This window comes from Cimex lectularius, unplaced genomic scaffold (assembly GCF_000648675.2).
Source record: "Cimex lectularius strain Harlan isolate CLEC.00 unplaced genomic scaffold, Clec_2.1 scaffold98, whole genome shotgun sequence".
In the NCBI taxonomy this organism is placed as follows: domain Eukaryota; kingdom Metazoa; phylum Arthropoda; class Insecta; order Hemiptera; family Cimicidae; genus Cimex; species Cimex lectularius.
Window position 1 is genome coordinate 1,813,809 of NW_019392897.1, and position 23,905 is coordinate 1,837,713.

The window sequence follows — 23,905 nt, forward strand, 5'->3', positions numbered from 1 at the left end:
ATCCCTCTATAGGTACAGCGTGTGATTGTACTCTTGTGTCTCTCTGAAATTCTATTTTGCCGAACTGACATTTCTCGGTAATCAGAAAACTTCACGGGTGATTCATAGTTCGAAGTACTAGTTTCCTAATTGCTTTTAGTATCCTTTTTCTTCGGACATGCCATCTTCGGATTCTTCCAGTTCGAGAGGGCGAAAGGTGCCTTTGTAAAACTGTCGGATTCAATTCTAGATATGTCCGGGGACCAGAAGACTCTCATAAAGGGCAACCCTTCACGGTACGTCAAGCTCAATGTTGGAGGATCCCTGCACTACACGACCATAGGGACGCTCACCAAGCATGACACCATGCTCAGGGCTATGTTCTCAGGGAGGATGGAAGTCCTGACAGACTCTGAAGGTAATTTTCTGAGGGTTTGCTCTATGTTGTTTGTGTGCTTTGCTAAATTTGATTCATTCAATGAATACCCTATGCATTGCACATCAAAATCAATCATGAAGCTCTTAATGAGAAACGAAATAAGAGAAAATTCAATTCAAATTTGTATGCACTACCATTTTTTGTAAACTGTTCAGCACAGTACTACTGGGTCTGTCTATTTTTTTGTAAGTTTACTTGCGTTTCAATGAGTGTGACCTGAACCTGCAAAAGAGTGACCAAGTGCCAATAAGTTTAATGTCTTCACCAGTTCACAGATCAATAACCACCAACTAGCATGTTTTGCCCATTAATGATTTGAAGACTATGCAACCTCTTGGTTTGACCGTACTCTTTATGGTCCATGTGAAGTGCACTCTCATTTAATGGTGCGTGCACACTAAGCAAATCTTGGCCAATGATAGACATGAATTGCTTCACTGGCTGCGATTTGCTTAGGGTACAGGAGGCGAATCAGAGCCAACGAAGCAGTTGGCCTTGGTCGATGTTCGGACTTCTGGTGGTAACATCAAAAGGGTTGATGTTGGCTGTGATTCTACTTGGCAGAATCCTTTGGTTTGATGAGGATGAGCCAATGATGGGCAATGTTCGGCCCAATATATTCATTGGCCGAGATTTGTTTAGTGTGTACGCACCTTAAGAATAAATCACTTAGTGGTGAGATATCTCCAAAAAGTCTGCAGGATGATGAATCTATAATTAGGTTTGTTTCAAATCATTTTGGTCTGCTTATTCTGCTGTTTCAGTTTCCCTAGTGGTCTTCAGTATGTAAGAAGAATTTTTTTCCACGACAAGTATATTAGATTCTTTAGATTTCTTTCTGCACCAGTCCTGTTAGACCTGAACTGCAGATTCATCTCGCCAACCTTAAAGAGAAATATTCTTTCATCTTAGAGATTCTTTGTGTGTTTCACCTTTTCTGATGTTTCTATAAAACTATGTGAAGTTTTTTAGAATTTACCACTCTTGTGGTTGGTGTTCTGTGGTTCGAATTCCACAGAGCCCACAGTTTTTAATGGATTATAGTATGAAAAATTTATTGTGACGTAGTTTGATCCATCATCTGGACCCCCAACAGGTAGTTAGATGTTAAGCCCTCCTGGATGACAGGATTTACTTTACCTTTTTTAAACAATTATAATTTCTTTAGTTGTATGTCAGATGCTATGCTCTATCCCTGGTTTTGCGCTTGGTATTGATATTTTGTATTGATATGCACTTGTGTACACATATGTGCAGAACTTAGCCTATGGCTTCTTGAGGCAAGCTGCGAGAATCGTCTATTTCAGTGTTTTGGTGGTCCTGGTCAGACCTTGGTCCTTTCCTTACCACCTCTGAAGTTAGGCTCAAGGAGCTATCGATAGGATAGTAGATATTCTATCATCGATACTCTTATACTATACAAACTGATTGAGCAAAAAGATCTATATATACAGAATTTAAGGGACCCAAAGATTCGCTGCCATATCGAGAACAATTCTCAAGTCGGGTGTATTTCTATTCGCCCCCTATATGGAGCCAAGGAATGACACCCTTCAATTAAGTTGGTCACATTAAACACCTTTCTCTGCATGCAGGCCTTGGCCCAAAAGTAAGTGTCCGTGTGTCATGGCTGATTCTAAGTTGGCTTGGAATGATCTTCCTTCTGTGGTTTAGAACATCTGGGGGTCATGTACCAATCGTGCTCTTGACACACAAGAGCATCTCAGACCTTACAATTTTTTTTTTTTAATAATGGATACCAGGAACTGGAGGAATTCCCCTGAATAATACAGCTTATTGTACTAACTTCTTGGCTCCATTTTTTGTGAGCTCGCAACAATTTGAATTTGAGCCCCCAGTGTTCAGTTCCATTGAAGAAGCTCATTTATGAAGGGGGTTGGGACCACATTTAGGGTCGCTGAGATCTGATTCCGATCCACCTTCCATTGATGAGGGATGTGTCTATTTTTTTCAATTGCGGCCACTGGTCCCCTTAGGTGTCGCAAAAAAAGTCCAGAGGGACTGTGGGAATCGAACCTATAGCTGCAAGAACTACTCGCCGAGAGTCTGACACCTTAACCACTTGGCTACCGTGGTCCCCGAGATATAATTTACTATATTCTTTATTGCTTGTCTGGCGCCAGTGGGTCCGATTGAAAGGTTGGGAGTGTGAACCCTCCTTGCTTTTGCTACATTGTCATTGCGCCCTATGTATCCAGGTACCACATTTTGCACTTGGTATTTAGACTGTTGTATTTTCTTTACTGTTTGGCTAAGATAACAGTTGTCGGCTACTAACTCACATTTTCTTCTGTTCTAATGCAATTGTGATGTTTTGCCTAATAATTAAAAAAACAGCCAGGTTGTCTGTTGTTACGGTTCAGGTTGCTTTATGTATCTTAGAACTCTTTTCTCTAATTTTTCTGCTTATCTATTTATTTTTGGATAGGCTGTTCCCAGATGTACATCCCATCCTCAACAGAGGGGATGAAAAACAGGACAAACCCAGAAGGTAATTTTGATTATGCCTAATCTAAATTTCGGACGTTCATTTTTAGTCACTTCCATTTTTAGCTTTCGAGTACATCAGTATTTTTAAGCTCTTGTCAAAGTCTACTTGCATTGGAAAATATAAAAGTATGAATTTATTCCAGCGTTCGAATCCAGCAGCCTTGGATTCAAACTTGACATACTTAGAATTTTTTTTTTCAAAAACAGTCACGCTGAAAGTTCAAACAGTGCAGCATTGAGAATTGACTGTTTGCTAGTACCTAGCATTTGTGTCTGATTTTTGTTGGTTCAGATGCATTTTGGCATTTGCTGTCTTCATTGTCTGGGTGATTTTTGTGAAAGGAAGTATTAGTTTTGGATCAGATGAAAGGGGGGGTTGTGTAGGTATTAGCAATATAGTCCTGTTTGTCGATTATCATCCCGCAGACTACAGGAAGAAATCTCACAGTGTTTGGAAATATTTGACTCTTTAACACCTACAAAGTACACGGGCAATGAGAACAACCCCTTCAAATGCATCAGAAACTATGCTAAACCGACCTCCATTGGAAATACTTATACAAGGAGAGACTAGGAATAGCTCATTTAGGCTCCAGAAATGATCAAATTGGATGGAATTAAACAATACAGGCATACAACCATAATTAACAAAATCAGCACCCATTCTTAAAAATGGAGACTGACTATATGATCCCGGAAACATTCTTTACAACCTATGAAGTCTCAACGGACTATAAAGGAGAGAAAGGACACAGGAGAGCATCAGATACAATGATATGGTGTACAGATGGCTCCAAAACAAATGAAGGAACCGGATCAGGCGTTTTTTGTACAAGCCCAAAACATGAGCGATCAAATTCATTAGGGAAGTACACTTCGATCTTTCAAGCGGAAATACATGCCATCAATGCTTGTGCCCTGGCAAATATTAAAAGAGGTTACACTTGCAAAATATCCTCATAGGATCTGATAGCCAAGCATTAGCATGTAAAAGAATCATATCAAAATTAGTCAGTGAATGGATCCAAAATCTCCAAAACCTGGGGAAACACAACACCCTGATGATATCTTGGGTGCCAGGGCACAGAGGAATTTTGGGTAACGAGAAAGCAGACAGACTGGCCAGGATCTGCAAGACCATACATAGGCCCCGAACCATTACTTGGGATAGCAAAAACAAATATAGAGTCCTCTATGGAAAATGGATCCAACAAAACAAAAGGAGAAGTGGATAAACTCTTGCTGCACAAGACACAGTAAATTTATGCTACAACCCTCACCAAGACTGGGAAACTCGCAATTGGGGAGGGCTAGACTCAAAGGTGTGATTGAACTATTAACCGGTCACTGGCATCTGAGAAAACATCTACAACATGGGCATGTACAATGATGATCCCATCTGCAGATTATGTAATGAGGAGGAGGAAACAGCCACCCATATCATCTTCGAATGCAATGCTTGGCTCAATGGAGATTTAACTTAATATATAAAAAACTTAGGGAATGAAATTGTAGCAGCGACAGTTGACTAAGAAGGATTGAGTCTATTGCACTGATCTAAGTAACTAGGAAGGCTGAAGTGCCTATGGAGCACAAACCCCGCTTCCTAGTATGCCATACCATACCAACACCTAAAGTGCCATGGGACCCCCTGCATACTCACCCTCAGACCAAAATGATTTTTTGTTTAGTAACTTAGAGTAAAAATGAACGCATTGTTCTTTTGAAATCTCCTTGGTTATTCTAGGCCAGAGCAGTCCAAAACATGCGGTGAATTCCTGGGAAATGTGCTACTGTGGCCACAACGTGAACCCAACCACAACTTGTCCTTGCGGTCCTAGGCACCGCTGTGGTGTGAGAGTGAGGGTTCGCCTGTGACCGCTGGAACTTTACTTGTTAAAACAAGTTATTAGCAGATAGATTTGCCTTGTTTGATTTTTTTATTGGGTAGCTTTATTCTTCTGAATGAATTCTGCCTAAGTCGATTTGATTACTATCTGCAGTGTCTACTCTGTTATGTCTTTCACAAAATATGTATCCAAAATTCCATTAACATCATGACAAATTGCAATAATTAATGAAATTATTTTAGGCTGGATACTAATAGACAGGTGCGGTAAACATTTCGGAGCGATTCTGAACTTTTTACGGGATGGGCTGGTACCACTTCCAGAATCCAGTACCGAAACAGCTGAACTTCTCGCTGAATCCAAGTATTATTGCATATCTGAGTTGGCTCAGGCCTGTGAAAAAGCGTTAATGAAAAAAGAGAGAGAGGCTGAACCTATTTGTCGGGTACCTTTAATTACTTCCCCAAAAGAAGAACAGCTTCTTATCAACTCTACTTCAAAGGTAGTTATTATTGTTAATAAAAATACTGAAAATAATGCAATTTAATTAAATTGTCTTTTCTTTTTTAGCCAGTTGTAAAACTTCTTATCAATAGACATAACAATAAGTATTCTTATACAAGGTAATCTTAATTATTTATAATTTATTTTAAACATTCTTAACCTTTTTTTTAAATTATATTTGTGACTTTTTTAGCACCTCTGATGATAATTTGCTTAAAAACATTGAGTTGTTTGACAAATTGTCTTTGAGATTTAGCGGCCGTGTTTTATTTATCAAGGATGTGATAGGATCTAGCGAAATCTGTTGTTGGGGGTTTTATGGCCATGGTAAAAAAGTGGCAGAAGTATGTTGCACGTCGATTGTTTATGCACCGGACCGAAAGCACACGAAGGTATCAAATGTTTTTAAGTATGTAACAGCTGTTTCTATATGTTGAAATGCTTAGGTTGAGTTCCCGGAGGCAAGGATTTACGAGGAGACGTTGAACATTTTGCTCTACGAGAATCGCATCGGACCGGATCAAGAGCTGATGCAAGCCACCTCGTCAAGAGGAGCCGTGACTGGCATGTCGTCATATACGAGTGATGAAGAAGAGGACCGCCCTGGCCTCACAAGGCTCAGAATGAACAAACAAAACCCATGATTCTTTTGTAACAGTGGTAAAATTAATCTTCAATTTTTAGTGTTCACTAGCCCATATCGACTACAAGAAAATGAGCATGGCTCATTTTATTAGCCGGATGCATTTTTATGGTCTAAATAAGATATTTAAAGAGTAATATTTTTTTAAATAGGTGGAAGTTTTAATTTTTACTTCAATACTTCTGAAATCAGGAAAAATATGGATCAAACACATTATCTAGTTTAGACGAGTTTCTGGTTTTCAGAATTAACAATTCGTTTTCAAGTCAGTACTTGTACATATTTTTGCTACATAAAAACTATGTATATATAAAACTTATTTATTATAAATGTTTTGTGTGTAACTGAAGATGGAACTGAAAGTAGAAAAAGACTTAAGTTGTTGCAATGCCAAGTTTTATCCCCCTCTTACCAATTCGACAAGGTAAATGTTTTCAATCCTCTACCATTTCCTTTAATTATTTCTTGGAAAACTCTTCAATTAATATGTATTAAAAATCATTTAAAAATAAACTACACTTTTTCCCATAAATCAAAATTAATGAAGTCATTCTTTAAATTAAAATTGAAATTTATCTTTTAATTACCTTAGAAAAGTTGAAGCATGTTTTGATGCTCAAGGTTCTGCACTACATAAATTGAATGAAATATGTTATTCAATTTTTTGTTAATCTTGATGCTTTTAGTAAGAAAAATATGATTTTAATTTAAATAAAAAATATTAAATAATATAAAAATAGAATATTGTCAATTATTTGCAGTTAGGAAATTTTACCAATATGACTTTTGATTACCCCTTTTATGTTGAACCATAGTAAATAAATAATATGAGTGTATACGCTTCTACAAAATGTCGCTTGTAAGAAAATAAGACTGTACTTTGATGGCATATACTTAAGTTATAATTTAGAATTTGAACAACAATCATTGGTTTTATTATTGCTGTGATTAAATAAATGAGTTATAGTGTTTCTTTTGTTTTCCTTCTTTCCTTTCCAGGAAAAATATGTTAGGTGAACAACTAACATTTATCCTCGCAATGCCACAGAATGAAATTCTGTTGAACACTATGTGTGGTCCCAGCGGACCCTTTTCGTAGTTTTGATATGATTTAATTGATCTAAAATCATTCCAGTCACAAATTTTTCATAGACATTTTACTAAAAATAATAAATCAATTAGTTTTTAGCATTTTTTCAATATTCTTTATAACTTCACTAATTCCGTGGTCCGCTTGACCAATTATTATATTACAATTAATTAAGGTTTTTAGCTGAGATAAAAAAGTCACTGTCACGAGCGGGATTCGAACCCACAATCTTTGGCTTGATACGCCGCTGCTCTACCACTTGAGCTGTCGTGAACCCACAATCTTTGGCTTGATACGCCGCTGCTCTACCACTTGAGCTGTCGTGACCTCGATCCACTTGGACACTAACTTCTCATCTCAACCCCACCTTTTGAATTTTGAGATGGGAGGTTGGTGTCCGAGTTGTCGAGGTCACGATAGCTCAAGTGGTAGAGCAGCGGCGTATCAAACCAAAGATCGTGGGTTCGAATCCGCTCGTGCCATTGACTTTTTTATCTCAACTGATAACCTTGATTAATTGTAAGATATTGGTCAAGCGGACCACGAAATTAGTGAATTTAAAATTAGTCAAATCTCAAAATCAATATATCACACTTTTTTATTGTTATATTAAGTATAACATACTTATTTTAATTGTAAACCAAATTAAATGAGATCAGAAATTCATGAGTTAAAAAAAGACTTATGATGGTTTGAAAGAAAATTTACCAAAATAGTGGTACTTTAAGATTTAACTAATAATTTTTAAATTATTTTGCTCTATGCATTATTATGAATAAAACCAGGTAATAAGACAGATTCATTCTATCACTAAACTTTACAAAGTTTAAAATTTTTATTAAAACTTGAATTTTTGATTTCCTTTAATTTGGTTTACATTAAAATAAGTTTTATGTAATTAAAATTTATATAACAATAAAAATACATACAGTTTGAAATAAATCACAAAATAAGTTTCCAGTTATTTTTACCATTAAGTGTATTGTGTAGTGGTTAAACATGAAGAAGGGTTAATATACAAAAAATATATTTAAAAAAGGAAGAAAATTACAGAAACTCAAAATAATTAATTTTAATTTGTTTAAAAAACGTTTTTAAACAATAATAATTTTTGAAACTCCAATTCAGGTGTAAAAATTACAACTGGTAGGGAAACAATGAAAGTAAAACATTGATTAAAAAAAATTCTAAATTTTTTTCAAGTTTTGCTTTTTATTTTATTAAATTGACATTATAAAATAAAAAATTTAGTCTTCCATTACAATTTTGTAAATTTAAAGAACATTATATATATAATACATAATCATTTATGCAAATGTTTATAAGTTAAGTCATAAATAAATTACAATAAATTCTCTACAAAAGTTTTACAATAAATAAGTTTGAAAAAAGTCATTTCACCACATAGGAAATAATAATAAAAAAATAATTAGTCACATTTTTAAACAAATTTGAATTCAACTAAAAATTACATAAGGTTTAATTAAATTTTTACATGTAATAATTTACCACTTGTAAAGCTTTTCAAGATAACCAAAAGTATGTTTTGTTTTCTAATGATACTCTTTATAGTTTATGCGTTTCGAACGTTGAAATAAAAAAAGAAAAAACAAAGGGCCAAATCGATTTGGACTGATTATATAAAAATGTACCGAGCGAAACACAAAAACTAAAAAGTTCAAAACGGTCAGTCTGTTCTTTTGGGAATTATCAACTTTTAGCAACCCTAAACTTTAAAATTGGAATAGGACTCTTGGATTGGAGAAAAAAAAATTTATATAATAATTTTCACAATGACCTTTCTGAAGAACATGACAATTCTAATACAAAAACGGACATTGCAGAAGCTATTATACAATGTATTACTATTAAATTAAAACTTATAACAAAAGAAACCATTATACTACATAAACAAAATAAAATAACAATATTTTGTTGGAATAAAACATTTTTCACAAGTACTTTACTAAGAGCCAAGGTAAAGCCTGTGGTAGTCATTTGCCCCAAAGGCGGCATTACATTTGGGACATTTCCTCTGCCTCGTCTCATACCTGAAAAGAAAAATTATATAATCGGTATTTAGGTTCAGTAAGTAATTTGATCTAAATATAATTTTTTTTAAATAATAAAACTAAAACTTCAGCCTGCATACATGTGCTTGATTGACCTGTCACATACTAACTTTTAGTCTGTTGCTTATATAGCAATAAGTCTTATGTCAGTGTGCACACCCAGGTGATTCTATTGACTGATTTTAGTAGCATGAATACTACTGTGCACCCCTCAATTGCATTCGTTTGTACATTATTATTATTATTTTTTTTTTTGAGAAGTGTGATTTTTATTCAGTAATATGCTGAAATAATGTTGGGAATCTCAAAGAATTCCTCCAATTAATTAATTCTCTACACTGTAATATAAATTTTACATTGGAAATTAACAAAGATGGTTGTTTAAACTTTTTAGACCTAAAATTGTGCATAATAAACAACCTAATAGAAATAGATGTATATAGAAAACCCACAACTACACACACTATGATACCAGCGGATCATCCTAAAGACAAGGTAGACTACTTGGCAAAAAGCGGAGTTTACCAACTTAATTGTAATGATTACGATATTACATATATAGGACAAAGCGGTAGAAAAATAAAAACGAGAGTTCAAGAACACTTGTCTAAATCGAACAAATTTTCGGAATTTAAGGACCATCTAAAAGAAACAAAACATAATTTCAATTCAAATTTAAATACAACAGTGTTACATAGTTTCAACAAAGGAAGAGAACTAGATTGGTTTGAGAAATTTGAAATTAAAAAATGTAAAATTGAACATGGAGATAGATGCATTAATAATATAATACTTTTTGATCGACCTCCCATTTTAAATATGTACATAAATAATATCAAACATCTAAATAATTAAATTAATTATTTTAATTGTTATTATTTTTATAATAATTTAATAACATTGAGGTATTATTCTAATTTTTTATCTTTAATCACTAATTTTTAATTAATTTCTTACAGTATTTACCATTATAATATTTACTTGTGTTATAATTCCCACTTTTTGCACGTTCAAATTGAGCGCCATTAAAAAACCAGCATCTCATTGGAACGTCGCGTTGGCAGGGGTATCGACGGGTTCACCTTTGCAATTTGTTGAGAGACGTGGTTTTAGAAATCCTTCAACTGATGATGATGAGCTTAAGGGCTTGAAATCCGGATGTTGGAAAACGACACTGTGAGTAGGAACTATCTTTTTTAACTTATGATTTTTCCTTCTTGAAGGTGGGATAATAGGTTTTTGATCCAATCCTGTTGAAGTTCATTGGGCTCCCTAGAAATTCTTGTTTCTTTCATTTATAGATTATCTAGTTTTTTATTCAGTTTTAATTTTCATTTCTTCTTTTCCCTGTCAACGAATTCTCTCTGTTTTCTCCTAAATTCTATAATGATATTGGGGGGAATCTTTCCATATAGTTTGTTTTGTTTGGTAGCTATGTCTCTTTCAAATCCTTTAACCTGGGAATAAGCTTATATCCAGGTTCAAGATTTTCTTTTTAGAGTTTCTAGTTTTTTGATGTAAGTAGCTGTGCTCACCGGTAAAATATCTTTGTCCACTTTTAACACGTTATTAAGATAATTAGGAAAAAACATTGTTTCTTCTACATTTTATCAAGAATTCTTTGTTGAGCTGGGCGTTTAATAACTTATTATTTAGTGAAGACCATTTCTTAAAACTTGACATTAATTGTGTTCCGTGTTCCTCAGCAATCTGTCTGTAGAACATACCTCCTCCCCGATTGGCAGTGCTGGCATGTCCGTTGATATTTCCCATGATTAGAGTAACAATGTTTTCTTATATTTCGAAATATAAGAAAACATCATTATCTTTTTTTAAATAAGGATTGAACACCGCACTCACTCCACCATTCATCATTTCTGTTAGTGTTCTATATTGTAAAAATGTTGTTCTCCTATAGACAGTACCCTTGGCCATTTTATTTGTATTTTTTTTTATCGGTTCCCATAATAATTACAAATTATATTCAGCTGTATGGTCAATTGAGGATTGCATCTGAAAGTGGTCCCTTTTGGTCAGGAACCCAACCATATGGATGAGAGCCAAGCTACTTTCTCTGAAATTCTGGTGGCAGCATTCCCAGCTTGCAGCTTAGGCTGATCAAAGGGCTTGTTCTAAACACGTGGGAGATTGCCCAAAAGTAGTAGAGCCTACTGAGCTTCCCCATACTTATTACCATTACATTGACTTTTATGTATACCATTTGTTTACTATAAATTTTGTTAATATATCTATGGGGGGGGGGAAGTCGCTGTAGTAACTTTGTACCCTATGTACTTGTGCAATAATGGTAATAACCCATATATGTTTAGCAGTCATAATTGACCATATTAATTATTTCAATTAATTATTCTTTATATCTAAGGTCTTGATTGAGATGAAAAAGTTAGAGTGGGATTCGAACCCACGATCTACGGGCTCAATATGCTGCTGCTCGACCACTTGAGCACGGAAATCATGATTTCTCAGCAGCAGGATATTGAGCCGAAGGTCATGGGTTTGAATCCCGCTCTAAGTTTATCTAGAAACTTTTTTAAAATACCTTCTTTTATCGACAAAGTGGATCTAAAAAAGTTCTTTTATTGACAAGATAAACCTAGAAATTTTTCTAAAATAAGTTCTTTTATCAACGAGATTAACCTTGAAATTTTTCTAAAATACATTCTTTTAATGAATAGACAAACATAGAAATTTTTCTAAAATAAGTTCTTTTATCGACGAGATTAACCTTGAAATTTTTCTGAAATACCTTCTTTTATCGACAAAGTAAACCTAAAAATACATTCTTTTATTGACGAGATTAACCTAGAAATTTTTTTAAAATACATTCTTTTATAAGGTAAGTTTAAGTAAACCTAAAAATACGTTTTTATCAACAAGATAAACCTAAATTTTTTCTAAAATACATTCTTTTATTGACAAGATAAACCTAGAAATTTTTTAAAAATACCTTCTTTTATCGATGAGGTAACCCTAAAAATACGTTTTTATCAACGAGATAAACCTAAATTTTTTAAAATACCTTCTTTTATCGACGAGGTAAACCTAAAAAATACATTCTTTTATTGACAAGATAAACCTAGAAATTTTTAAAAAATACCTTCTTTTATCGACGAGGTAAACCTAAAAATACGTTTTTATCAACGAGATAAACCTAAATTTTTTCTATAATACGTTCTTTTTTTTGAGAAGATAAACCTAAAAATACGTTTTATCAACGAGATAAACCTTCTTTTATCGACGAGGTAAACCTAAAAATACGTTTTTATCAACGAGATAAACCTAAATTTTTTCTATAATACGTTCTTTTTTTTGAGAAGATAAACCTAAAAATACGTTTTATCAACGAGATAAACCTAAATTTTTTTCTAAAATACGTTCTTTTTTTGACAAGATAAACCTAGATATTTTTTTAAAAATACCTTCTTTTATCGACCAGATAAACCTAGAAATTTTTAAAAAATACCATCCTATATCGACGAGGTAAACCTAAAAATACATTCTTTTATCGACCAGATAAACCTAGAAATTTTTAAAAAATACCATCCTTTATCGACGAGGTAAACCTAAAAATACATTCTTTTATCAATGAGATAAGCCTAGATTTTTCTAAAATACTTTCTTTTATTGACAAGATAAACCTAGAAATTTTTTAAAATACCTTCTTTTATCAACCAGATAAACCTAGAAATTTTTTAAAAATACCTTCTTTTATCGACGAGGTAAACCTAAAAATCCATTCTTTTATCAACGAGATAAACATAATTTTTTTTCTAAAATACATTCTTTTATCGATGAGATAAACCTAGAAATTTTTCTAAATTATGATGAAGTAGAAATGAAATTAAAACTGAAATACCTAGTTTTTAGACAGTCGTAGCAAAAGACGTGGAAACATTTCGATAAGACAGCATCCTTTCTTTTGACTTTGCAAGAAGGACATGTGAGTGTTTCCTTGTACTCCCTGATCTCCTCCATCATGACTTCATCCAGCGTTCCGGCCAGTTCGATCTTCTTCATCCTCTCAGTCTTCCTCCTCAATTGCGCTATTTCCTCCTGTAATTATAAATAATAATAATTGTATAATAAAATAAGAATTGTGAATTTTTTAAAAATTAATGAACGAACCTGGAGTCTTTTGGTTTTATACGCCTCTGCTTCTAATGAACTCGTTTTCTCCGCTACAACTTGTTGTGCCTCTTTCATTTGCGCATGGTATTTTTCTGTAGCAAAACATTTTTATTGTACTTGTTTCTTTTTTTAAATATTTTATTTTTAAAAAATTACCAAGATGGAGTTTTAAATCGGCAGCTGACTGTGCACTTTCGATCGCTTTTCGTTTATGCATTTCCATCGCTTGTTGCCGAACAGCAAGTTCTTTTTCAACTGTTGCAAGAGAATTCTGCAATATCCTCTCTTTTTCTTCGAGTTTTCTCACCACGAGGTTAGTTGCATCTACTTGTGTTGATAACGTCGTTACTTGTTCTTTGAGAGCTTCCTTTTCCTCACGAGACAGCTTATGCAACTGGTTAGATTTTATTCTCTCCGACATCAGTTTAAAGTTGGCATCATCCTTCTCTCGAAGTTGTTGAATCAGCCTTGAGTTCTGCTCTTGCATATCCTCGAATGCCTGGCCGGTCACCTCCATCTCGTTTAAGAGCGCCTCCTCCTCCTGCCAACACAGCCCCTAGAATAGGTGTTGCCACTACTGACCGACAGTCCAGTAAGTCTGATCATACATTTTTAAGTATGTTCCAACAGAATCACTTTCCAATTTAAACTATCTTATATTTAATAACAGACTATATGAATAACAAGAATGAATAGTTTTCTTGCCTGCTTGTGAGTCGAGACCTGCTTCTGGAGTTGGTAGGCCTGTTCCTCGAGATGCTTGATTTTTCTGAGTGCATCTTCATCTGCCATCTTTTTACGTTCTTCTCTCTTACTTTCCTGAAGTGACGAGCAGTTTGAATATAATTTCAGGCTAGGAAACAACAAGTTTTATGTCACCTTTTTCAACTGTTGTCGCAAGTCTTCAACCTCGGCGCGTAGCTTCTTCTCTGCGGCCATGAGTTGCACCTTGTCCCTCTGCTCCTTGCTTACTCCTTTGTACATATCCAAGAGAAGTTTCATCTCTTTTTGTTCATTCACAGTCTTCCTGTAATCAATTTAAAATTAAAATTTGATAATTTTCGACAATTTCCTGACATACTTTAGTTGCGCTTTGAGATCACGAACAAGTTCAGATTCTGCAGGTTTGACTTCCTTGGCGCGATGTGCAGGTTCTCTATGTACACCAGTTTCCTTCTTTACTTCTTTTTTAATGACAGCACCACCCGGTGCAGCAACAGTACCCTCTTTCTTTACAATTGGCGAGCTTCCTGATTTATCCTTGTCGCTATTCTCATCCACCTGGGGGGTATGGCAATTCTAAACTTTCAAGTTTTAATAAATCCATGAATTCTAATTAACTTACAGTGGCATCGACTTCATCTTCGGAGACTTCTTTTTTTATGGTGGTGGGTTCTTCCTTGATCTTCAATCCTTCGCCATTATGACTTCCTTCTTCTTCTTTACACTCGACGATTCCTTCTTTTCCTTCTTGAATCACACCAGGATTACTGTTTAGCTTATTTTGAAGATCCTCAATTTCTTTCTTGAACTATAAACCAGGAATTTTTTACCGAGTTCAGGTTTGAGCATAAGCCTACTTACTTTAGGTATTTCTGCATTTGAGTCTTTGTATTTTCTTTTGTACCGATGCACCTCCCCTTTGAGCTGTTGATTATGGTTTTGCAGGGATGTTATCAAATGCCTCATCTCCCTGTTGATCGGGCCGGTCTGTTCATTGGCGGCGTAGTTCTGCTCGAATTCAATCCTGAGCATCTCGTACTCCTTTCTGACCTGGGCCAGGTGGTCTTCGAGTTGAATTACCTCCGTCCTCAGTTTTTTCTGACCCATCAACTCCTCACTTTCCATCATCTCAATTTGTCTCAGATGGGCGTTTTTAGAAGTCGCAAGTTGGTGTCTAACTTCATCCAGCTGGGTTTTAAGCTGCATCGATTCATTGTACAAAACTGAAAATTGAGATTGGAGACACTTGTATTCGGTCGTTTCCACAATAACACTTTCTGGCAATTGGCGGATCTATATTTAATCGACATAAAAAAATTAACATTACACGTACATAATTTTAGGAAGAAAATTAACTTTTAGAAAACCAAATAACATACATCCATCTTTAGTTTTTCCACTTCTTTTAAGGTTTCCCTATGCTGTTGATGAAGTCGGTCTAACTCGGTCAAACGGTTATTCGCCAATTCCCTAGTTTCCTCTAATTCCTTTTGAAGTTCCTCCACCTAATAAACAAGTTTCTGTCAGGAAAAAGTATCTAGTGATAATTACAAACTATACACACCCGTCCCTCAATTTACATGACACTTTTTTATGCAAGTATTCGTTTTATGTGAAATTTATTTACAAGGCCAGATACATATTTTCCTGTAAGTTTTAAAACTGACAACTTTTTTATACAGTCAGTATACATGTGGCGGATAAAGAACTCAGGCTCAATTTACAGAATTTTTATTCGCATAACTTAAATCCACGTGGGACGGATATTCACGTAAATTGAAGAACGGGTGTATTAAAATAGTTACCTTTCTCTGAGAAACGTTAGAAACAGGAGAAGGCTTTGTTATTCCTTTTTCTTCACCTTGTATTTGCTGGTAGTTCTTTAGTTTTTCAATCGCCTCTGCAAGGTGATGCTCTAATTTGTCATTTCGAGCTTGGATTTTGTTCAATTCATATTGCTGGTCATCTATCTGGTTTCTAAGTTCAGCAGCTTCCGTTTCCCGTCCTGCCACAGTATCTTGCAACTCTGCCATCTAAATATTACACAAATTGAAGTCGACACATGTTTTTTTCTTAATTTTGGTAATACATACTTTAAGGGAAATGGTATGATATTTTTTATGGAGAGACGTGTTAAGCGCTTGCAAATTACGATTCTCTGCTTGGATCTCGATATTCGCCTGGCGGATAACTTCATCCATAACTGGGGCCTCATCTAAAAATGCATAAATATAAGTCTTATGTCTAAGAAAAGCCTGAATGCTTAGGAAAAATTGTATCACCTCCACTTTCGAGTTCCCCTTTGAGAGCCAGCGTGATTTTTTCATTTCTCTGCATAAGCCTATCAAACGCTTGGATTACTTTCGCTACAGCCCTTTTTGAGACTTGCACTCGGTTGGCGAGTTTGTCGTCAAGCTCTTCCTTATCCCAAGTCGACAGTTGTAAAAGAAACGAAGTCGTTGCTTCGCTTTCGTCTAATCAAATCGCACAATTTATTCCAAATCGATTAAAATAGTAATTCAAAACTTACTTTTATTTTCTGATTCATCAGCCGTTTCAGCATCAAATCTCTGGAGTAAGACTCTGATGTCCTCATTCAACTGGTTCCAGTACCGGTTTACAACATTGAGCACTGCATCATCCTGAGTCTGGCGTTTTTCCAACTGCTCAATCCTCTGCCTGAGTTCTGCTTCAACTCGATGCCTTTGTTCTAACCTCTAACAAAAAAATAAATATTAACTCTTTCATATTGATTAACTCTAATTTGATAAAGATGATGGGGAAAAAACACAATTGTGAGATTTCTCTGAGTAGTCTGCAGAGTGGTGAACCTGTAATCTGGTCTTAATTTAAAGCAAAAACGTTTAATTGAATGTGATGCTTAGTTATCTTAAGTGCTTAATTGTATATATATATGTAGATTTGGAGTGAAGTGGGATCTGGCATTCATGGCTAAGCAGGTGCTTTTTTTTCTCTGAATTTGTTCAGTAAGTACAGGGTGTGGATTAACATTTTTGGTGACAAGTTATCTTGTTTGGGCTTGAAGGATCCCCCGTACTCATGAAGAGTTATTGTTTTTTTCTTATTTTTTAATTTAAATTTAAATGGCTCTAGTTGGACACCCATGGCATCAAATGAGCTGAGGTTGTAGGGTAGCAGACATCTCGGTAGTTGATGCCACCCACACCCTTACTTTCCTGCCATCATCGAACCACTTGTTTCTCCCTTTTCAAAACCTGGTCTCCTTTTAAAGTTTTGGAAAAATTGCAACACATTTTTCAAAAACCATTTGGCCACAATATCTTCGTCTCATTGGGAATGTCTTATTTTCGTACCTGTGCCCTACCTACTTGTTGGGTTTATGAATGAGGGGGGGTGTCAAACCACATTTTTTGTTTCAATGTGGCCTAGTGCCTGGTGTTCTTATTTAAATAATTTTCTGTGACTAGTGCTGAGAACTTATTCAAAAAACTTCAAACAGCAGGACATTAACTGTGAACTTTGTAGTGGTATATTATGCAGTGTGGGCGACCAAGACCCGAGGGGTTAAATGCTTGGGTAGACTCGTACCCCATCCCTAAAAGGTCCGGGACTTGGTCGGCATAAACCTCTTGGACCTGTTCACAAACCCCAAGATTTTGGACCATTTAATCTTGGGGAGTGATTTGGTGATGTCCTCTCCTTCAAAGATTTCAAATCTAGACCTAGCATACCTATCACACTCTGCGAGGTAGTTCCTTGCAGTTTCTTCTTTTATTTCGCAGAAGCGGCAAAAGGGATCTGGTAGGATACCCATTACGAAGAGGTGTCTTCTCAGTGGGCAGTGGCCCGTCAGAATACCTATCAGCCTCCTAATTCCCTTCCTTGAGATAGAGAATAGCCATTTCGATTCTGCTGGTTTGATTGCCTTAACAAACTCTTTCGATTGTCTGTGTCCGGGGGATAAATTCCACTCCCTAAGGAATTGTTTCATGCCCCAGCTATTGATACTCTCTTTCGCTGTGCTCATAGAGTGAGGTAATACCGGTTGTGGTCCAACAAACGCAGTATTAGAACCTTCTTTGACCAGGCCATCCGCCTTTTCATTGCCATGGTGTCCTTTATGTGCTGGTATCCAAATAAGGGTCACCTTATTCTCAAAACTGAAAGAGATCCTATTGATAAGATCTATAGTTTCCTCCACCAGTCGTGAGGTTGACAAATCTTTTTTAATGACCTAAGACTAGCCTTACTGACAGAAAAAATTCTAATATCTTTTCCCTTAATTTTATTTTCCATAAGTGTTCTACAACACACATTGATGGCCCAGATTTCCGCCTGAAAAACGGAGGTGTTATTGCCAAGAGGGGAGGAGATGCTGATTCCTAATTTTAGTATGTAGATTCCTGCACCACTCCCTCTTACTTTGATAATTGATCCATCTGTGTAGCAGTCTATGTTGCGATGGTCATCATCCAGACTATAATTATAATCACAAGGGGTGACTACCTGAAAGCGCTTTTTCCCCGAAGGGGTTTTAATCTTTTTATAACTAACGCTTAGTAATTGACCGTTAACCTTACTCAATAGTTGTGAGATTTTCGAGTGACCTATGTTATTGCACTTATGATTCCAGCTGCCCTCGCTAATTAATCTGTAGCAGCTGATTAGTGCTCTGACCTTAACCTCAATGTGAAGAGGTGTAGTATTGGTTTTGATTTCAAGTGCTAGGGTGGGTGTAGTTGAAAATGCTCCTGCCATCATCAAACAACCTAGTCTTTGAAATGACCTTAATTTATTACTATTCCCTTTGTTTTCTAGACCTTTCCACCGTACTAAAGCTGCGAAAAAGAATCTAGGTAGAATAGTTGCAGTATATAGCCATTTGGCCACCCATGGTTTGATGCCCCATGTTTTACCGACAATTCTCCTACATTGTACCATTGATATAGTGCCTTTCCTGTATATGTTATTAATATGATCTTTCCAATCAAATTTCCTGACAAGATGTGTGGTGATTAGTGACCGTTAATCGATATTTATTTAGAANATGATCTCAATAAAGATCGAAACGTTGGCACGATAAAGAAAATGTTTTTCTGAAACCTACATCACACCAGACCGCATCTCACGATTTCTAAATAAATTTCCTGTCAAGTGTCACACCAAGGAATTTGATGGAATCCACTAACTTTAATTCTATGCCCTGAAATTTTGGGTTTTTAAAATTACCTAATGTTCTTCTCCTGCTAAACATTATCAATTCTAGTTTAGCAGGATTAATTGATAAACTTCTTTGTAGTGGTACAGAGTGAGAGGGTTTGTTCTATTTCTTGGTAACTTGCCCTGTACTGGCCACTGTCAGGAAACAATATTTTGGCAAAGAAGCTCTGTCTAATGAGATCCTGCTAGAATATATTAATGGCAAGGATTGGACTGTGTTGGCTGATTTCTGCAAAGAGGCCAGGATCAGAGGCACCTGGTGAGGGGGGAAGCGGCTTCTCTTGGTGGATTCCCCTGAATAGTGAAAAGCTCATCCTCGACTTAAATATTGTATCATAACATTTATTATTTGTTTTAACTATTATCTCTTGTAGTATATAATGTACTTCATTATTATTTGCTTTCACTTTTATTATTCCCATTTACTTTATTTTAGTTTATTTTATTGATTGAGTTATGTGTATTATAGGTACTCATAAATAAGTGATGTATATATTTGCATTTATATTTCAGCTATTATTATTGAATTGTTATATTATTACATTACTGAAATTTTTGAAGAAAGAATATATTCTTTTTGTAAATACTAATTATAATTACTTGTAAATACTCAGAAGAGAGATTTTAGTTATTTAAGATTATGTGCTAGACTCCCTCAGATGGTTTTAAACATGAGGAACTCTTTGTTGTTTTGTAAGATATATTGCTGATTGTAAACTTTGTATATATTAAAGAATAAAGACATGTAATAGTAGTGGTTGGAAAAATCGTTGAGGTACTTCATCAAGTTTGCCTTCTTGTACTCCAAAATAATGCTATATTTAGAAACTCGTGTTGATCCCTTATTTCTGCACACTTAAAGCCCCATTTTAAATATGTATACAAAACCCTAAAAATTCCTGGTCACCGTTATACGAAAATTACAGCTCAGCAGATAATAAATAAAAATATTTTTTGTTTCCTTGCCAGATAGATATCAACCTTCGTTCCGATTCTCTCGAGACATTTTTGAATGGATGGCAGAATTCCAGTGCATTCTTTTCAATATAAGGTCTAGCAATAACAAGAGGTTTTTGGAGCGAACGCTGACAACAGAGAAGTTTCTTTTGTACAAAAGGCTTGACCGAAATTTCAATGTGTTCTGCTTGACGAATGAGAAACATGGAAGAACACTAAAACTAATGGATCTCTGCTGGCTCTTCAAACTCCAAGGAGAACTTCCGTTCCTTAATTCTACCCCCTTGATAGGCTACCAGAGGGATTCAGAAATGTGTCCTCTGCGCAATACAAGGGAAAAGGAAACCAACGTCCACTTTTTGGCTAAATGTACCATTTTGTCCGAGATGCGTGCTTCTTATTTGGGTAGTGCTATGCTCTCGGAAGAAAGACGAGTCAAACTATTTACTATTTTTAAATGAGCCAAGCCTGCAGCTAATAAAATTTACTCGTCACACCTGGTTTTCCTGCTAGGAGCTGGTACAAAAGTTCAATTTTTGATTTATTAGAATAAATTTGATATATTGGAAGAAAAACTTAATTAATGGTATATTGGGAGAACAACAATGGTTGGCGACTTCCCTCAAGACTATACAGTGTATAATATAAATAACTTCACTAGTTTCGTGGTCTGCTTGACCAATTAATATCTTACAATTAATTAAGGTTTTCAGTTGAGATAAAAAAGTCAATGGCATGAGCGGGATTCGAACCCACGATCTTCGGCTTGATACGCCGCTGCTCTACCACTTGAGCCATCGTGACCCCGATCCATTCGGACACCAACCTCCCATCTCAATCACAGTATACTTCACTAAAGCTCTCCGGGGCCATTTCATTTGTCGCCGAGAATCAAATTGATTACACGACATTTGAAAAATGGCAAAAAGGAGGGAAAATTCAAAAGGTGTGGTTGAGATGGGAGGTTGGTGTCTGAGTAGATCAGGGTCACAATGGCTCCAGTGGTAGAGCAGCGGCGTAACAAGCCGAAGATCATGGGTTCGAATCCCGCTCATGCCATTGACTTTTTATCTCAACTGAAAACCTTAATTAATTGTATGTAAATAACCTCAAATTAAAAGATGTATTAATAGGTAGTAAAAAAAGACAAAAAGGTAAATAAATCTTATACCTTTATTAATACATCTTGTAATTTGAGGTTATTTACATATTTACATTATGCACTGTATAGTCTTGAGGGGAGTTGCCAACCATTATTGGTCTTCCAATATACCATATATTTGTTTAAAATTAATTAATTTTTTTGGTTTTTGTTTTCTTCTTCTTTCTAATTATGTTATAAAACACAGGGAATATTATTATATGGGCAATTTTATTATCTTTTTTCAATATTTTATCAGTAATCTTGACTCCTAGCAGACGGATATTCCATTGCTGTAAATACTTTTTTTTTTCAAAGGGTATATTTTATTATTTATAATAATTGTCAAATAAAGTGTTATTGTTATTATCACTACATAGAAGCACCAGAGGAATATAACGAAGAAAAGGTGCAAATGATAAAGATGGGCAGTGGCTCAATTTAGATTAATAGTATGCTTTTTCTTCGCGCTATGAAAAATATTTTGTATAATCGAATGTATTAAAAATGCACAGAATTTTTTTCGTCTTAACAAATTGACCTGCTGAGGAGTTTGTATTAACAAGAGTCAAATGTATTTTATTCTTGCAATTTGCATTTATGTAGACAGATAAACTGAGGATATCTAGTCTTTAAGACTAAGTTTCTGATAATTTAGAGGTGGAGTTTAACAGTTCTCTTAATAATTAGTTGGATTTCTGCTGGGTCTGTGAGTCGGTGAACTCAGCTTGTACTTGGCATTGGGTCCGACTCCACTCACAGGTTTTTTGAACTACTCAAACACGTTTCGGCATCGTGCCATCTTCTGGAAATGCAAAATTTGAGCAGTTCAACAAACTAGCGAGTGAAGACGGACCCAATAGATGACTCAATGCAGGTCCGACATGAATTTGTACGGCTGTTTTCAATGGATAAATTACTGATTTTTAATTCTCACGGATGAAACATCCCCGCCGTTGTTACCTGTGCTAGTTTTTTATTTTGAAATTGTAGGACTTTGATGTCCATCTCCTCGAGGGTGGAGATGGGTCCGATCCTGACCGGCTCGAACTGCACCTTCTTCTGTGGCGGCTGGCCACCGTTGCCGCTCTCTCCGTCTGCTGGCCTCTTGGACATTTTCCTCCTATCGCATCAACAAACACCTGGTCGGACAAAACGCAAATCTTTATTATGGGAAGGCGTCACGGATCAGCATACTCACATAAACAAATAAAGAGCATTAACAACAAACAAACATTGCTCGGGGGGGAAAAACTGGAAAGGTTACTTCAGCTGATCAGCATAGAAAACAAATACAGATTTTTTAAAATAATTTTTAACGGCCTTTTTGTTCGGATTTGAGGAGTCGGGGATTTAAAAAGTTTCAAAACGGCACAATTGAAGTGGGTAATAAGGTAAATAAATAAAAAAGTGAGAGAAACGGGTAGAGTAAAACTGGAAATATTTTCTCCCTAGAACGGCTCGTTATTTATACCTTTTTTTTCTTTTCGGCTTCGTTTCGAACGGTTGGAAAAAGGCAAAATTTTTTAACTGGATCGTGAAGGGCCCAAGCTGGGAAAAACTGTACGACAAGGATGCCTTTTGAGCGCCATTGCCGATAGAAGGGGTGAAGCGGCGAAGCGTAGAGGTCTCTGACTCCGTGCTACGAAGTGCCAAGCCAAAAGCCGGCTACGGCCTGACGAAAATGAACCTACAAAAGTGACAGAGTGAAAGCGAGAAAAAAAAAGGCCTTTCCAGGACGTCGAGTCGAATCGAGAAACTATAAATCTTTCAAAATTATCCGGGAGATATGACAATTTTTTGAAATATTTCGCTTAATAAGCCTTGGCCGAAAACGGCTCCAAAGCCCCGCCCTTCTTGTTGCTGTATCATAAAATATTCCCTACTTAGAATTGACTTAAGAGTAAATTGTGATGACTCAATTACTTTTTAATGAAAGGTTTTATCACAAAAATAAATATTTTGTTGTATAATTGATATATACGGGAAATTGGAGGAATTTGGAAAACTGCAATGTCAAAAATGTAATTAAAGAAAAACTATGACAAAAACAATCGTAGGAAATATTTAAAAAAAGGAACTCAAGCACTTGTTTCGATATTTTGTGTAAAACATCAGAGTGGAGGTAAAAAAAAAAGGTTTTTTGAAATAGTTTCGTGTGAAGTTTGATATTTGATTAAAATTGTCATCCAATTGTGATTATTTTGACAAAAGTAAGAGCATTTTTCGATTTAATTAATTTTTAATGAAAAATGCTTGTGCGATAAAAATGGATTAGCCGGCAAAAAAAGAAGAAAAAAAACACGGGGCATCCACGAGTCGCGTCGTAGAACGTTGCCAACCGAAAAAAAAGAAAGCGACTTGATCGAAATTCCGAGTCGAAAATTAAACAATTAAAAAGTCGAATCTTGTTAATTTCCGTGGAAATACATTCGAGGATAGCAATTTTGTGGGAATTATTTGATTCAGAGGGATGTTCGTACGGTTTGTCGGGATCGGTGAAAATTGGATTTTTCAATTTATTCCTTTTTAAGCGTGAATTAAATCGTTTTAATAAAGGTCTCGAGGTATTTGAAGTTTGATCTTTTGATTGTTGTTTGATATCCTATGAAAAAGGATCTGTGGGTCGGCCGTGGAGAAGGTTG

At 35.5% G+C, this 23,905-nt stretch overlaps 2 protein-coding genes across 5 annotated transcripts; one reads left to right on the plus strand and one right to left on the minus strand.

The window, feature by feature from the left end:
* LOC106664389 (BTB/POZ domain-containing adapter for CUL3-mediated RhoA degradation protein 3-like) lies at nucleotides 1-6,897 on the plus strand. Of its 2 annotated transcripts, XM_014390066.2 has the most exons (7): nucleotides 1-77; nucleotides 140-397; nucleotides 2,868-2,930; nucleotides 5,022-5,281; nucleotides 5,350-5,402; nucleotides 5,477-5,675; nucleotides 5,730-6,897. In XM_014390066.2, exons 2-7 carry the CDS (start codon nucleotides 232-234, stop codon nucleotides 5,925-5,927), a joined length of 939 nt encoding a protein of 312 aa, XP_014245552.1. In that variant the 5' UTR covers nucleotides 1-77; nucleotides 140-231; the 3' UTR covers nucleotides 5,928-6,897. The 2 variants fall into 2 exon arrangements, with proteins under 2 accessions (XP_014245552.1, XP_014245553.1); XM_014390067.2 differs by lacking the exon at nucleotides 2,868-2,930 and having other exon boundaries at nucleotides 40-397.
* A 1,852-nt stretch (nucleotides 6,898-8,749) lies between these two features.
* LOC106664211 (E3 ubiquitin-protein ligase Bre1) lies at nucleotides 8,750-22,376 on the minus strand. 3 transcript variants are annotated; one of them, XM_014389700.1, is made up of 15 exons: nucleotides 22,224-22,376; nucleotides 16,491-16,677; nucleotides 16,243-16,434; nucleotides 16,054-16,175; nucleotides 15,766-15,993; nucleotides 15,340-15,465; nucleotides 14,822-15,253; nucleotides 14,583-14,768; nucleotides 14,319-14,518; nucleotides 14,117-14,264; nucleotides 13,943-14,056; nucleotides 13,394-13,793; nucleotides 13,235-13,329; nucleotides 12,966-13,162; nucleotides 8,750-9,067 (listed from the first exon to the last, which is right to left on the minus strand). In XM_014389700.1, the coding sequence occupies exons 1-15, from the start codon at nucleotides 22,374-22,376 to the stop codon at nucleotides 8,983-8,985; spliced, it is 2,865 nt and encodes a 954-aa protein (XP_014245186.1). In that variant the 3' UTR covers nucleotides 8,750-8,982. The 3 variants fall into 3 exon arrangements, with proteins under 3 accessions (XP_014245186.1, XP_014245185.1, XP_024084961.1); XM_014389699.1 differs by having other exon boundaries at nucleotides 13,394-13,778; nucleotides 14,319-14,536; XM_024229193.1 differs by having other exon boundaries at nucleotides 14,319-14,536.
* Nucleotides 22,377-23,905: the final 1,529 nt, after the last annotated feature.

Bases quoted from the DNA above. Each gene is read 5' to 3' on its own strand.
- LOC106664211 (XM_024229193.1), bottom strand. From the start codon at position 22,376: ATGTCCAAGAGGCCAGCAGACGGAGAGAGCGGCAACGGTGGCCAGCCG. The intron at 13,330-13,393 runs GTAATTTTTTAA...GTTTTGCTACAG, and splicing joins CGATTTAAAACTCCATCTTG to AAAAATACCATGCGCAAATG. The intron at 9,068-12,965 runs GTATTTCAGTTT...TTTTCTTTTCAG, and splicing joins TACGACTGTCTAAAAACTAG to GTATGAGACGAGGCAGAGGA.
- LOC106664389 (XM_014390066.2), top strand. From the start codon at position 232: ATGTCCGGGGACCAGAAGACTCTCATAAAGGGCAACCCTTCACGGTAC. The intron at 398-2,867 runs GTAATTTTCTGA...ATTTTTGGATAG, and splicing joins AGTCCTGACAGACTCTGAAG to GCTGTTCCCAGATGTACATC. The intron at 2,931-5,021 runs GTAATTTTGATT...AAATTATTTTAG, and splicing joins AAACAGGACAAACCCAGAAG to GCTGGATACTAATAGACAGG.